Here is a 13,469-nt window from a genome sequence, read left to right as displayed (position 1 = left end):
AAGCAAATACATGGAACTRCTTGTCCTCCATTGGTAACACTGTCTCTCCTTTTACCAGGAAGGGAGCGTGCTAAGCATGCCTTGCTATCTATGTCTCATCAGTGCCGTATCTCAGATCCCTGCTGTACCATACAGACAGTGCATCTCATGCATGTTTCATTGTACTATATAACGTCTACTGTTTCACCAAAGCAGACAATAGTGTAATATCTAGGCCTCCAAAATCGTTCATAGAACAGTAGCCTTCAGGCCCTAGGAATCTGTTACACATCACTAGATAAATACACTGGAAAGCACAGGCAACAATAGAGGTGCAAAATGAGCATGTGAATACAGTATTAACACTGCTCAACCCCTACTGTGCACCATCACAGTCATAGAGCTCTGCCATAATGGCCTGCTGTCAAGGCCATGATCGACTGGTGAGGTGTCGTGTGTGATGGATGGCGGTTGGATGGTGGTGGTGGTGGTGGTGGGGGGGGGGGTCGTAACAGAGAGATAAAGCCTGCGTTCCAACTGGCACCCAATTCTCTTCATAGTTCACTACTTTCGTCCAGGGCCCAAAGTAGTGTAGGATATAGGGAAGCGGGTGACATTTGTGACGCTGCCAAAAGTAAGGGGCTGGGTGGAACATGGCTGAATGCACCGCCCACACTCCACTGTCTCTCTAGGCCTAGGGTTCATGGGAGCCCCCATCCATCACCTCAAATCAGTCAACCAGTTAATGGACCAATCACGCCTGTCAGAAAGGCACTTACTGTAATATATATATACCACCCCATAATATGATTATGATCCCACCAATCATAACTAATAATAAACTAGTCCTTAATCTCTCTAAAAAATAAGAGCATTGTATTTGGTACAAATCATTCCGTAAATTCTAGACCTCTGCTGAATCTGGTAATGAATGGTGCGGTTGTTGTACAAGTTGAGGAGACWAAATGACTTGGTGTTACCTTGGATTGTAAACAGTCATGGTCAAAACATTTTGATTTAGTGGTTGCGAAGTTGGGAAGAGGTCTGTCCTTGATAAAGAAATACTCCTCTTTTTTGACACCACACTCAACAAAGCAAGTCCTGCAGRCTCTAGTTCTGTCTTATCTTGATTATTGCCCGGTCAGGTGCTGCAAAGAAGGACCAATAAAAACTGCAGCTGGCCCAGAACAGAGCMGCATCTTGCTCTTCAATGTAATCAGAGGGCTTATATCAATACTATACATGCCAGTCTCTCTTGGCTAAAAGTAGAGGAGAGACTGACTGCATCACTTCTTGTTTTTGTAAGAAACATTCATATGTTGAAAATTCCAAATTATTTTCATTGTTACRCAGCACTGATACACWCACTTACCCCACCAGACATGCCATCAGGGGTCTTTTCACAGTCCCCAAATCCAGAACAAATTCAAGAAAACTTCACTATTATGGAACTTCCTTGCATCAAAGATTGCTAAAATGAACAGCAAACCTGCTTTCAAAAAACAGATAAAGCAGCACCTCACGGCACAATACCTCTCCCCTATTTGACCTAGATATTGTTTGTATGTACTGATATATAGGCTATATGTGAAATTTAAAATGTATGTTGTTAAAATGTATGTAGTTCTGTATTATTTCATGTTTTGTGTGGACACCAGTAAGAGTAGCTACTGCTATTGCAACAGCTAATGGGGATCTGAATAAAAATACCAAAATGCAGCAATGGATGCTTGATAAGGATTTTAGTTCACCATGTTTTTCCCCTTGTGGTGGTGCTCTAACATGTCATAGAGGGCCAAAATGCACACACGGGTTCTATCGAGCTAGTCTGCCAAAGGCTGTGTTTTACACAGGTACCCCAAATCTGATCTTTTGCCACTAATTGGTGTTTTGACCAATCAGATCAGATTTGTTGCCAATAATTGGGCAAAGTATCATAATTGGGCTGCCTGTGTGAACGCAGCAAAAGAGATGTGTTCTCTTCCTCTCAGTTTAAGAAGGAAGGTCCCTATTGCGTTCCCCCTAAACCAAGGGTACACCACTCGCCACAAGGGTCTTCATCATAACAATGTCCGTCTCCATCCTAAGGATCCCATAATCATATGTGACTCCTGTTGTCTGCTTTTATTTGTATTTCTATTTTATTTAACCAGGGAAGCTACATTTAGTTTGAAGATTTATTTCAAGTGAGCCTTGGCCAAGAAAATAGCATACATTAATTTACACGCACAACACAGACAAAAATGTGAGTTCATTTGTCAAGTAAGAACAGTGCATAGAGGCCTCCCGGGTGGCGCAGTGGTCGGGTTAGCGACTGGCTTCCGGGTTGGAGGCGCGCTGTGTTAAGAAGCAGTGCGGCTTGGTTGGGTTGTGTTTCGGAGGACGCATTGCTTTCGACCTTCGTCTCTCCCGAGGAGAGACGGGAGTTGTAGCGATGAGACAAGATAGTAACTACTAACAATTGGATACCATGAAATTGGGGAGAAAAGGAGGTAAAAAAAAATATATATAAGAGAGAAAAAAAAGAACAGTGCATAGAAAGAGCTGACTGCTGGTGGTGAGATTGACAGAACAGCAGCTGTCTTTTACAGCCTGGGATTGAACAGGGATGATCTGCTCATCCAGAGTTGGATTCGTAAAGCCTCAGTCGCTCCCAGTGGTACTCTTTCCGTCCCTCTGGAGTCCAGTAAGAACCATGGTCTACAACTCACCCCATATTAATATGATCAGGATGGGTGTTTTCCATTGCTGCCGTGTACCATTTCTATCTGTGAGATGCTCCCGTTGTGTCCTGAGGCTGGGAAGGAAGAGGAGCTCTGAAAGAGGCCATTCAGATTTAATCCAGGGGATTAGGAGCCTTTGGATCAGCTGCTACTGTCATTTACTGTACTTTACATTCTACTGTAGGGGCTCCCCTATAGAGAGCCTTTGATTTTGACCTCCTTGGGGAGGGATAATTAATAGGGACTGCGATGTGACAGTAGCCTGGTTTCATGATCTGTTTGTACTGTCTAGCCAACTTCCTAKGGTCATTATCTGTTTGTGTTGCATAGCCACCCAAGACAACACCAACAAATCTGCGACCAGGCTAATGTGACGGCTCCTTTTGACCAAAACTCAAGGAGTTGAGTTTTGGTCAATGGCTCAAAGTTTGACCCGTCACTTTTCTCTGTACCTCCCAAACCAGAGTTTCAGGTTTTAGATTTATGGCTGCGAACATCTGCTGTCCATTTTGAGTGGAAATAATGAGAGTCCTGTACGTCTTTACGTTCACCCAGAGCCACACAGACGTGAGTCAGCACCTGGGGGACAGCTCCACCGACTCCTCCCGGTCAAGGCCGGACTGGTGTGACTCTCTGGGCCGCCAATCATGTTTTTGAAGTTGTTTTGTTTGGCTGTAGGCATTATTTTCTTCTGCTGAAGTCGTAGCCTCTTACTGTCCTAGTCCTGACCAAGCTTAAAGCCACAGACAAAACTTAAAGGGCACATCCTATCATAACATGAAATAAATAGCTTACCAGTCACCTGCCAGGCCAAGGCTAAGTCCCAAATGGCTCGCTATGTAGTGCACTACTTTTGACCAGGGCCCATGGCTTTTACAGCCTGGGATTAAACGCAAAGAATAGGGTGCCGTTTGGGAGTCTGTTGTTATTGAGCCCCAGAGGCCAAAGTCTGTAAACGCTGACCTTTCAGGCCAGACACAGCAGCAGATATTGAGTGAGCTTGTCCATAGGATGAAACTCTAATGTTAAATCTCCCTCACCTCACTGCAGGAGATTTCCTTAACTCTCTTTTGTTACTTTCTATGGTTGATTTAGTTTTCTGTCAGTGAAGGAAAGCCTTTTAAAAATCCTGTGTTCCTTAATAATTTAAATCCCTTTTTAAAGGCTTATTGGGTGATACCGAGGGGTACATTGAAACATCCAAACATTTCTGTTCCATTTCATAGTGTTATGATGTAGAGTAGTGTACACACACACTGACACACACACACACACACACTGAGACACACACACTTTTTCCAATTCAATATTAGCCAGCCCCAGTATTATGAAAAATGACAGTGCTTCAAAACTATCATTCTAAGCAATAACTGTTTAAAAATATATATATATATCCTATGGTGCTCCCAAATTGCACCCTATTCCCTACTTAGTGTACTATGTTTGACCAGAGACTAATGGGCCCTGGTCATAGGTAGTGCACTACATAGGGAATAGCCCAGTGCTCTGAGTCATCTGTTCACAGGTTGCATGGCAGGCTAATATCTAATAAAGGCATTCTGTTGTCCTGAACGCTGATGGTGCTGTGACCTATAGGCAGGGTCACACATGGTGCCCCGGGGTCATATGTGTTCAAAGGGGATATGGCTGAGTTAAATATCACAGTGATTTGACAGATCACACATGGGAGTTTCCTACCCTAAACGGGCTTAATGGATATGTTCAATGGTTATGGAACCAATGTTTGTCAGTAATGATTTAGGTATTGATCCAATGCTTTTTTTGGTAATGATTGAGATAACGTATGAGGTTATTTCATAGATCCCCAAACAGCCTTCAATGTGTCTGTCTGTTTCAGTTGTCTGGTTTTTGGAAGCAATGCTTTGTTGTTAATGATTGGGATGTTGTAAGGTTATTTTATAGGACCTCCTGAGACAGGAGAGTTTTAAGAGCTGGCCTTTTTGGGGGCTTTTAAAGAGATCATAAAAGGATGTCCAGGAAAGTTACTGGCTGTGTTTGAAAGTTGAAAAGTCAACTTCTGATCTCTCTCCTGCTGATGCTCTCTAGTCACCTGACAGGGCTGTTCAGAGTGGTAGTCTAACAGATGATGTCAGGTTTGAATTAGCTTCACTCCAGGGGACCACAGATGACCTCCACGTACATAGCTGGGCGTCCTATCTCCCACCCCTCTGTCTCTCTCCGGCTCTCTTATTGTCATGCTAAAGGTCTCACGGTAATTGACCCTAATTAACATAAACACATTTAGCATCTCCGTGCCTCCGCTCATACGAGCCGCTGATGTGCCTTTGGAACATCTACATTTAAAAAGTCTAATAAATCAATTTAATATTCACCATCACAATATATCCAGTATTTATTTTAGGTAGGTCTAAAGAAACATAATGAAGAAAATGTATATCAGAAGGACAGAATATGAGTTTGCCTACTGGATGTTATCAAGGCTATGCTGCATGCTGTAGTCTTGTTCATTTAGCAGACACGTTATGCTTATAAGTCCTATGCCGTTATTTTATATTATATGATTTTATAGTTAGAGGAATATAATTGAACTTAGCTGAATAAAATAGATAGGATATTTTTCCCATTCCGGAGCGAGTGCGCAGATRAAGTGGCTCTGTTGAGTGTAAAAGTGATCATTTGAAACAGGTCCTATACGCTAGATTGAGTTATTTGGCAACTGTACTTGTGAGAGATACAAACCTTAGAATGTCTTATAAATCAAAACATGTAATGGGCCTCATGGTACGAATAAAGGCTATTGATGATTTAAGAACGTCGCAAAAAAAGCTTGCGCTCTGTTCCTTGCCTCAGGCTGCACAAACTGTTCTCTCATCAAGTGATCATATTATCACCCATCAGACTATTCTCAATGTAATATTGTCTTTACTAATATGTACAATTATCATGATCAAATGGGTACGAACAGGGGCAAGGGAAAAAGTCATCCGTATGCACTCAAATAGCAAATGGAGGTCACTGTCCCACAGGTTTGTTTCCACTCATGCTGGATAGACCACTCCGGTTATTGGAGAATAGCATAAGGTAACCAGTCCACCCAGAATACAGAATAATACAGGCCACACTCAAAGGCGATTACTAGAATTTGTTTAAATTTGGAGTATAGGCTTGACCTATTATGTACCAAAAACATCTTAAATAACTTTTTTTGTAATGTTTTTCTGCCATGTGTAATATGTATTGTATAACGGCACAATCTCAATTTTAAATCAGTTTTTTTCCCCACGCTTGGGCATATATAGGTATATGTGTATGCATAAGCTCTAATATGCGTATGGGTGTTGAATTAATATGCGTATGGGTGTTTAATATGCGTCTGGGTGTTTAATATGCGTCTGGGTGTTTAATTAATATGCGTCTGGGTGTTTAATTAATATGCGTATGGGTGTTTAATTAATATGCGTATGGGTGTTTAATTAATATGCGTATGGGTGTTTAATTAATATACGTATGGATGTTTAATTCATATGCGTATGGTTGTTGAAAACTCTGTACTTTTAGTTGTGTTAGGCTTTGAAACAACATCCTCAATAACCATGTTTTACACTGTTTCAACCTGCTGTTGAACTTCTTTCTTCAAATCAATCACAGTGAGATGAGTTTTAAAAGCACCATTCTGTTTTGATGATAAGTCTTTGATGTGATTTTTGATTGTATTTGCATTGATGTCAGAGTGGTTAGAGGAACAATAGAGCCCTGAGAACCAGGCCATTAGGACCTGATGGAGGAACAATAGAGCCCTGACTACCAGGCCATTAGGACCTGATGGAGGACAATAGAGCCCCGAGTAACAGGCCATTAGGACCTGATGGAGGACAATAGAGCCCTGAGAACCAGGCCATTAGACCTGATGAGGACAATAGAGCCCTGACTACCAGGCCATTTAGGACCTGATGGAGGGACAATATAGTCCTGACTACCAGCCATTAGACCTGATGGAGAACAATAGAGCCCTGACTACCAGGCCATTAGGACCTGATGGAGGGACAATAGAGCCCTGACTACCAGGCCATTAGGACCTGAATGGGGACAATAGAGCCCTGACTACCAGGCCATTAGACCTGATGGAGGGACAATAGAGCCCTGACTACCAGGCCATTAGGACCTGATGGAGGAACAATAGAGCCCTGACTACCAGCCATTAGGACCTGATGGAGGAACAATAGAGCCCTGACTACAGGCCATTAGGACCTGATGGAGGAACAATAGAGCCCTGACTACCAGGCCATTAGGACCTGATGGAGGAACAATAGAGCCTGACTACCAGGCCATTAGGACCTGATGGAGGAACAATAGAGCCCTGACTACCAGGCCATTAGGACCTGATGGAGGACAATAGAGCCCTGACTACCAGGCCATTAGGACCTGATGGAGGAACAATAGAGCCCTGACTACCAGGCCATTAGACCTGATGGAGGAACAATAGAGCCCTGACTACCAGGCCATTAGGACCTGATGGAGGACAATAGAGCCCTGACTACCAGGCCATTAGGACCTGATGGAGGACAATAGAGCCCTGAGAACCAGGCCATTAGACCTGATGGAGGAACAATAGAGCCCTGACTACCAGGCCATTAGGACCTGATGGAGGGACAATATAGTCCTGACTACCAGGCCATTAGGACCTGATGGAGGAACAATAGAGCCCTGACTACCAGGCCATTAGGACCTGATGGGAGGGACAATAGAGCCCTCCTGAACCAGGCCATTAGGACCTGATGGAGGGACAATAGAGCCCTGACTACCAGGCCATTAGACCTGATGGAGGAACAATAGAGCCCTGACTACCAGGCCATAGGACCTGATGGAGAACAATAGACCTGACTACCAGGCCATTAGGACCTGATGGAGGAACAATAGAGCCCTGAGAACCAGGCCATTAGGACCTGATGGAGAACAATAGAGCCTGAGAACCAGGCCATTAGGACCTGATGGAGGAACAATAGAGCCCTGACTACCAGGCCATTAGGACCTGATGGAGAACAAAGAGCCCTGAGAACCAGGCCATTAGACCTGATGGAGGAACAATAGAGCCCTGACTACCAGGCCATTAGGACCTGATGGAGGGACAATAGAGCCCTGACTACCAGGCCATTAGACCTGATGGAGGAACATAGAGCCCTGACTACCAGGCCATTAGGACCTGATGGAGGAACAATAGAGCCCTGACTACCAGGCCATTAGGACCTGATGGAGGGACAATAGAGCCCTGACTACCAGCATTAGGACCTGATGGAGGACAAATAGAGCCCAGTATAACAGGCCATTAGGACCTGATGGAGGGACAATAGAGCCCTGGAGAACCAGGCCATTAGGACCTGATGGAGAACAATAGAGCCCTGACTACCAGGCATTAGACCTGATGGAGGGACAAATATAGTCCTGACTACCAGGCCATTAGGACCTGATGGAGGAACAATAGAAGCCCTGAACTACCAGGCCATTAGGACCTGATGGAGGGACAATATAGTCCTGAGTACCAGGTCATTAGGACCTGATGGAGGAACAATAGAGCCCTGACTACCAGGCCATTAGGACCTGATGGAGGAACAATATAGTCCTGAGTACCAGGTCATTAGGACCTGATGGAGGGACAATAGAATCCCGAGTACCAGGCCATTAGGACCTGATGGAGGGGCAGTAGAGCCCTGAGTACCAGGTCATGAGGACATGCTGGTAGTTAGCAAGTTGGGTACTACCTAAGCATGTCCAGAGTGCATAAGAGGAGATTACCGTGACTCAACGATTCACATGGAATTTTATTGTCGTCCTGACTGCCGGTGTGGCGGAAATACAGTCACCGCAACAGCCCTAATCTTCATCACTGCTTCTGGGACAAGGGCTGCTCTACTGTATAATGCAGAGACTTAATATATGCCATTTAGCAGACACTTTTATCCAAAGCGACTTAATCATGCATGCATACATTTTACGTATGGGTGGTCCCAGGAATCGAACCCACTATCCTGGCATGGCAAGTGCCATGCTCTACCAACTGAGCTACAGAGGACCTCTTTCTCTCTGGCCAAGGTCAGTTCAATAAGTAAGCAGACAAGMCAGGTAATGTGTTTTAATGGGCCGTGGTTGTTTATGAGTGTGCTTAGAGACAATGGACGGAAGTTGGTGAGTGATGTGTGGCCTGAGGATGTAGCTTGACTATCGACTGTTCACACTACTTTGCTTTGTTCTTGGTTGTGTCCCAAATTCTCCCTATTCTCTTGACAGTTCATAGGGCTCTGGTCAAAAGTAGTGCACTATATAAGGGATATGGTGCCATTAGGRACACCATACTCCATGGTTATGAATAATACATTAGTATACATTAGTTTGATTCATGTTTGAGGCTTTACTGCTGGGTTTACCAAACTCTGTCCTTGGGACCCTAAGGGGTGAACATTTTGGTTTTTGGCCCTAGCACTACACTGCTGATTCAAATAATCAACTAATCATCAAGCTTTGATTTGAATCAGCTGTGTAGTGTTAGCGCACAAGCCAAAACGTGCACCTCTTGGGGTCCTGTGGACCGAGTTTGGGAAACGCTGCTCTACTGTGTATTACAGTCAAGTTTCTGGACCATTTCCCACCTATGCTGATAGAAACAGTCCCAAATGGTACACTGTTCCCTATTGTAATGCACTGACTAGGCTTTGCTCAAAAGTAGTGTGCCATATAGGAAATGTTGTGCCATTTTGAGACACAGACTTGTTCCAAATGGGTCACCACCATGCTCATGTAGTATTTCCTCTCTCACTCTCAACCCCTTGCAGCAACAGACTAGCGCCTAGCAACCACGACCGGATACAGCGGCTGAGGCACGAGTTCCAGCAGGCCAGGGGGGACGACGACCCTGACGACCGGAGACGCACCTACAGCTTCGAGCAGCCCTGGGTGAGTGTCTGAGACCAGGCTGAGAACCAGGTCGGTCCTGCCTGGCTCCTCCATGGACCCCCTCACTAACCACCACCAACCTCCACCACTGCCAGCCTAGGAGGGCTGCTAATACCCTGGCTGGCTGGCTGGCTGGCTACATCATGGAGCCTCCTACTACCACTAACCTCACAACCACCGGGCCAGCCCTGAGTATGGACTGTCCAGTATGACACTGACTGAACAACCTCAGCCTGTGGAGCTTCTTCTCATTAACTCCTCTGAGTCTCCCACCTAACCCAGGCTCTTCTCTAATAGGGTTGTTCCATATGATTTCAACGACCGTAACAGGTTTGGCGACTTCATCTTAAATCAGCCATAAATACACCTGTGACAGGGGGAATGGAAGCTTGTTGTGTCCAACAGGGAGGGAAAATGTAATTCTAGCTTCACAATTTTTGTATTTTTAAAACATTTCTAGCCTGTCTATTTATCTATTGGTTAAAGGGTGTTGTGCTCAATCCGCTCAGTTTTCTACCACAATACACCAGGAAATGAGTAGGACCGGCTCACCTGCTTTTACACTAATGATTTGGCTATTAGTTCAAAGTCTTTTTTTCTTTTCTTTACCATATTAAAACGAGAGTTCAGTTCATGTAACAGGGTTGACCTTAAAAGAATCACTAATAACATAAAATAAATAATCATATTCAGAAATGACTTTGTCACAGCAACTAAATAACTAGGGCTTTAGAATAATGGTGAAAACGTGTAGAAATGTTGGTGTTAAGTGGAGAAATGTTGGTGTTAAGTGGGTAAAAATCTTCTTAGAAGTCAGAGGGTGTATGGAGGGACGTGTCAAAATGCTGAATTTTGACCCTTTAATGTTTATTAATATTAAAAATCAGATTTATTTAATTATCCATGTGGTATATATTAAAGAGCACTTCATTTAATATAACAGGCTTTTAAAATACAATATTGGTGCACAAATTCTACATAAAATATCAAAGGGATGCACACGAAAGGCACTCTTTGTGGAGTGACCCAGAAGTGCTCAAAGTTCAAATTATAAAATACTTTGACAATCCTGTTTGTAAGCTTTTAAATAATATCAAACTCAACCTTTTATCCTTTTCAGTGATGAAAACATGGATTTCTCATGGTATGGTGGGGTATGCAAAATGGTCTCCTGAATGTTTTGGCATTCAGGTCAGAAAAGTCTACCACAGGCAAACATGTATGGAAGGTTCCGTTCAAATCAAAAGGGATACAGTCAGAAAGGGATTAAAATCATATGGAACGACCCAATAACTCTTACAATAACTCTTGAGTCCCAAATGGCCCCTTATTCCCTATTTAGTGCACTACTTTTGGCTAGAGGCCTATGGGACCTGGTTAAAAGTAGTGCACTACATGGAAAATAGGGTGCCTTTTTTGGATGCAACCAACATCTCCACCTGCATGCGTCTAGGAGCATGTGACCCTCTGGCACGCTCACCTGACCTCTAACCCCACCCGTCACGACCACCAACCCCGTCGTACCACCCTTCTCATCCCATCTGCCATCAATGCCATCTGTTGGTCTGTCTGTCTGTCTCTCACAAAACAAGGACCCGCCCACCTTCTCATGGACCAATGGACTCCTGGCTGTCTGATTGCGGGGGTGCTTTCTGTGTGATAGGAAAGCACCCCCGCAATTGTCGGTTTTTAACTGTGCCTTTTTAGAGAAGAGGTTCAGGCGTTGTGAATTTGTACTCTTTTGATGGCATGGTCACCACAATAGGATGAGTGATAATTCAAACAATTACAATTGGAAAAGATTGGAAATGTCTTGATAATTCTTACAGAATACCTTTCTATGATGTAATTGAAGGTATATGGTCCCTAGATAAAGACTGCACTGTGTCCTATTCTTCCATCCATTACACCAGCAGTATGCCTTAAGTATACATTTTACATTCTGTCTGTTACAACGTAAAATTATGAATTATCAGCAAAATAATTTGCCTAATGTTTGAAAGTCACTACTTTAATATTTCTAGAATATGTATATATTGTTGTGTCATGTCTTTGTCTTATAACCACTGCTGTATATATTTAAATATTTGGTTGTATTAATCCTATACATTGTTATGAAATACATTTGTACTAATTCAACTTTCGTCACTTAGGCCTATATATGTGTGATGTTGTTTTTAGTGCTGGTTTAGACACTGTCAACATGTACCGTTTTTATAATCTTTATATGGCGTTTATATTACGTTGTCTAAGGATTGATTTTAATGAGTTTTCTAACAGTTGTAAATGGAGAGCTCATGAACAGACTCCATTGACCTCTGGGGCTGTATGAATTAGGTGTATCAGAGTAGGAGTACTGAGCTAGGATCATTCATTGTGATCTAAAATGCAGAACTGATCCTAGATCAGCACTCCTACTCTGAGACGATTCGTACATACGAGCCCCGGGCTTCATTTAGAGGTGATGATGATAAATCGAATAAAAAGCTTGGTCTTGTTTTGAGACACTGAGTGTGCAATGTGTGTGGGAAAGGGCTTTCAAGCTGCGCTTTGTTGCTCTACACAGTCAAGCCTGTACATATTGTGTGTGTCCCAAATGGCACCCTATTCCCTGTATAGTGCACTACTTCTGACCAGAGCCTTAGGGGAATAGGGTGCTATTTTGGACTCAGGCATGGTCATTAAAGGGGCAATCTGCAGTTGCTTCATCCATTTTTTGACTTATAAATGAATGATATGTAGTCATTGATTGCTGAGGGATATAACTTATAAATGCCTCATGAGCTTAGTTCAACTGTTGTACCCCATCAGAACAYGAAATATAAGCTTGTTTTACTCCAATGTTTGTAAACAATGTAAATGTAACAAACACTACATGTTTAAACTGTACATTTGATATCATGGATGGTCAGTCCTTGCATCCATAGCTCTGTCTGTGAATTTGAGAGTGGTCACATTTCTCCAGCCCCTACACTCAGTTTTTTACCAAATCACTTTGTTTCAACTGCTGATTGCCGATTTAAAGTCCTTGATAATACCATCACATTGTTTATTTACATTACTGATAGAAAGCAAAGTTACCCTGTTCCCATGACTGCACCGTTGAAGGGAGTCAGACATGATTGCCATCACAATTTATTTCAAAATAACAGAATAACCAACGTCTTACAGAACCGCACAGTAATCAACAGTAATTTTGTGTTCTTAGATTTTTTTTTCCTGCCATACTGATTGCCAAAGTATGGAAAATGGTAACATATGTCGCTGAAAACTCAATTATGCTCCCTGTGCATATAGAGTGCCTTCAGAAAGTATACAGACCCCTTGACTTTTTCCACATTTTGTTACATTACAGCCTTATTCTGAAATTGATTAAATAATTTTTCCCCCTCATCCATCTACACACAATACCCYATAATGACAAAACAAAAACAGRTTTTTAGACTTTTTTACTCAATCATTTGTTGAAGCACCTTTGGCAGGAATTACAGTCTTGGGTCTTCTTGGGTATGACACTATAGATTTGGCACACCTGTATTTGGGGAGTTTCTCCCATTCTTCTCTGCAGATCCTCAAGCTCTGTCAGGTTGGATCTATTTTCAGGTCTCTCCAGAGATGTTAGATCGGGTTCAAGTCTAGGCTCTGACTGGGCCACTCAAGGACATTCAGAGACTTGTCCCAAAGCCACTCCTGCGTTGTCTTGGCTGTGTGCTTAGGGTCATTGTCCTGTTGGAAGGTGAACCTTAACCCCCAGTCTGTGGTCCTGAGTGCTCTGGAGCAGATTTTCATCAAGAATCTCTCCGTACTTTGTTCCATAATTATTTTCCTCGATCCTGACTA

At 43.2% G+C, this 13,469-nt stretch overlaps 1 protein-coding gene across 1 annotated transcript in view; it reads left to right on the top strand.

Moving 5' to 3' along the window:
• LOC111956389 (partitioning defective 3 homolog) overlaps positions 1 to 13,469 on the top strand; it is a 253,578-nt gene that overhangs the window by 225,143 nt on the left and 14,966 nt on the right. The window contains 1 exon segment of the mRNA XM_023976856.2: positions 9,509 to 9,629. Within this exon segment, the coding sequence (XP_023832624.2) occupies positions 9,509 to 9,629 (121 nt within the window).

The sequence above is a fragment of the Salvelinus sp. IW2-2015 genome, linkage group LG32 (genome assembly GCF_002910315.2).
Source record: "Salvelinus sp. IW2-2015 linkage group LG32, ASM291031v2, whole genome shotgun sequence".
Classification (NCBI taxonomy): domain Eukaryota; kingdom Metazoa; phylum Chordata; class Actinopteri; order Salmoniformes; family Salmonidae; genus Salvelinus; species Salvelinus sp. IW2-2015.
Note: the sequence above shows the minus strand (reverse complement) of the source record. Positions and strands in the feature narration are given on the sequence as shown.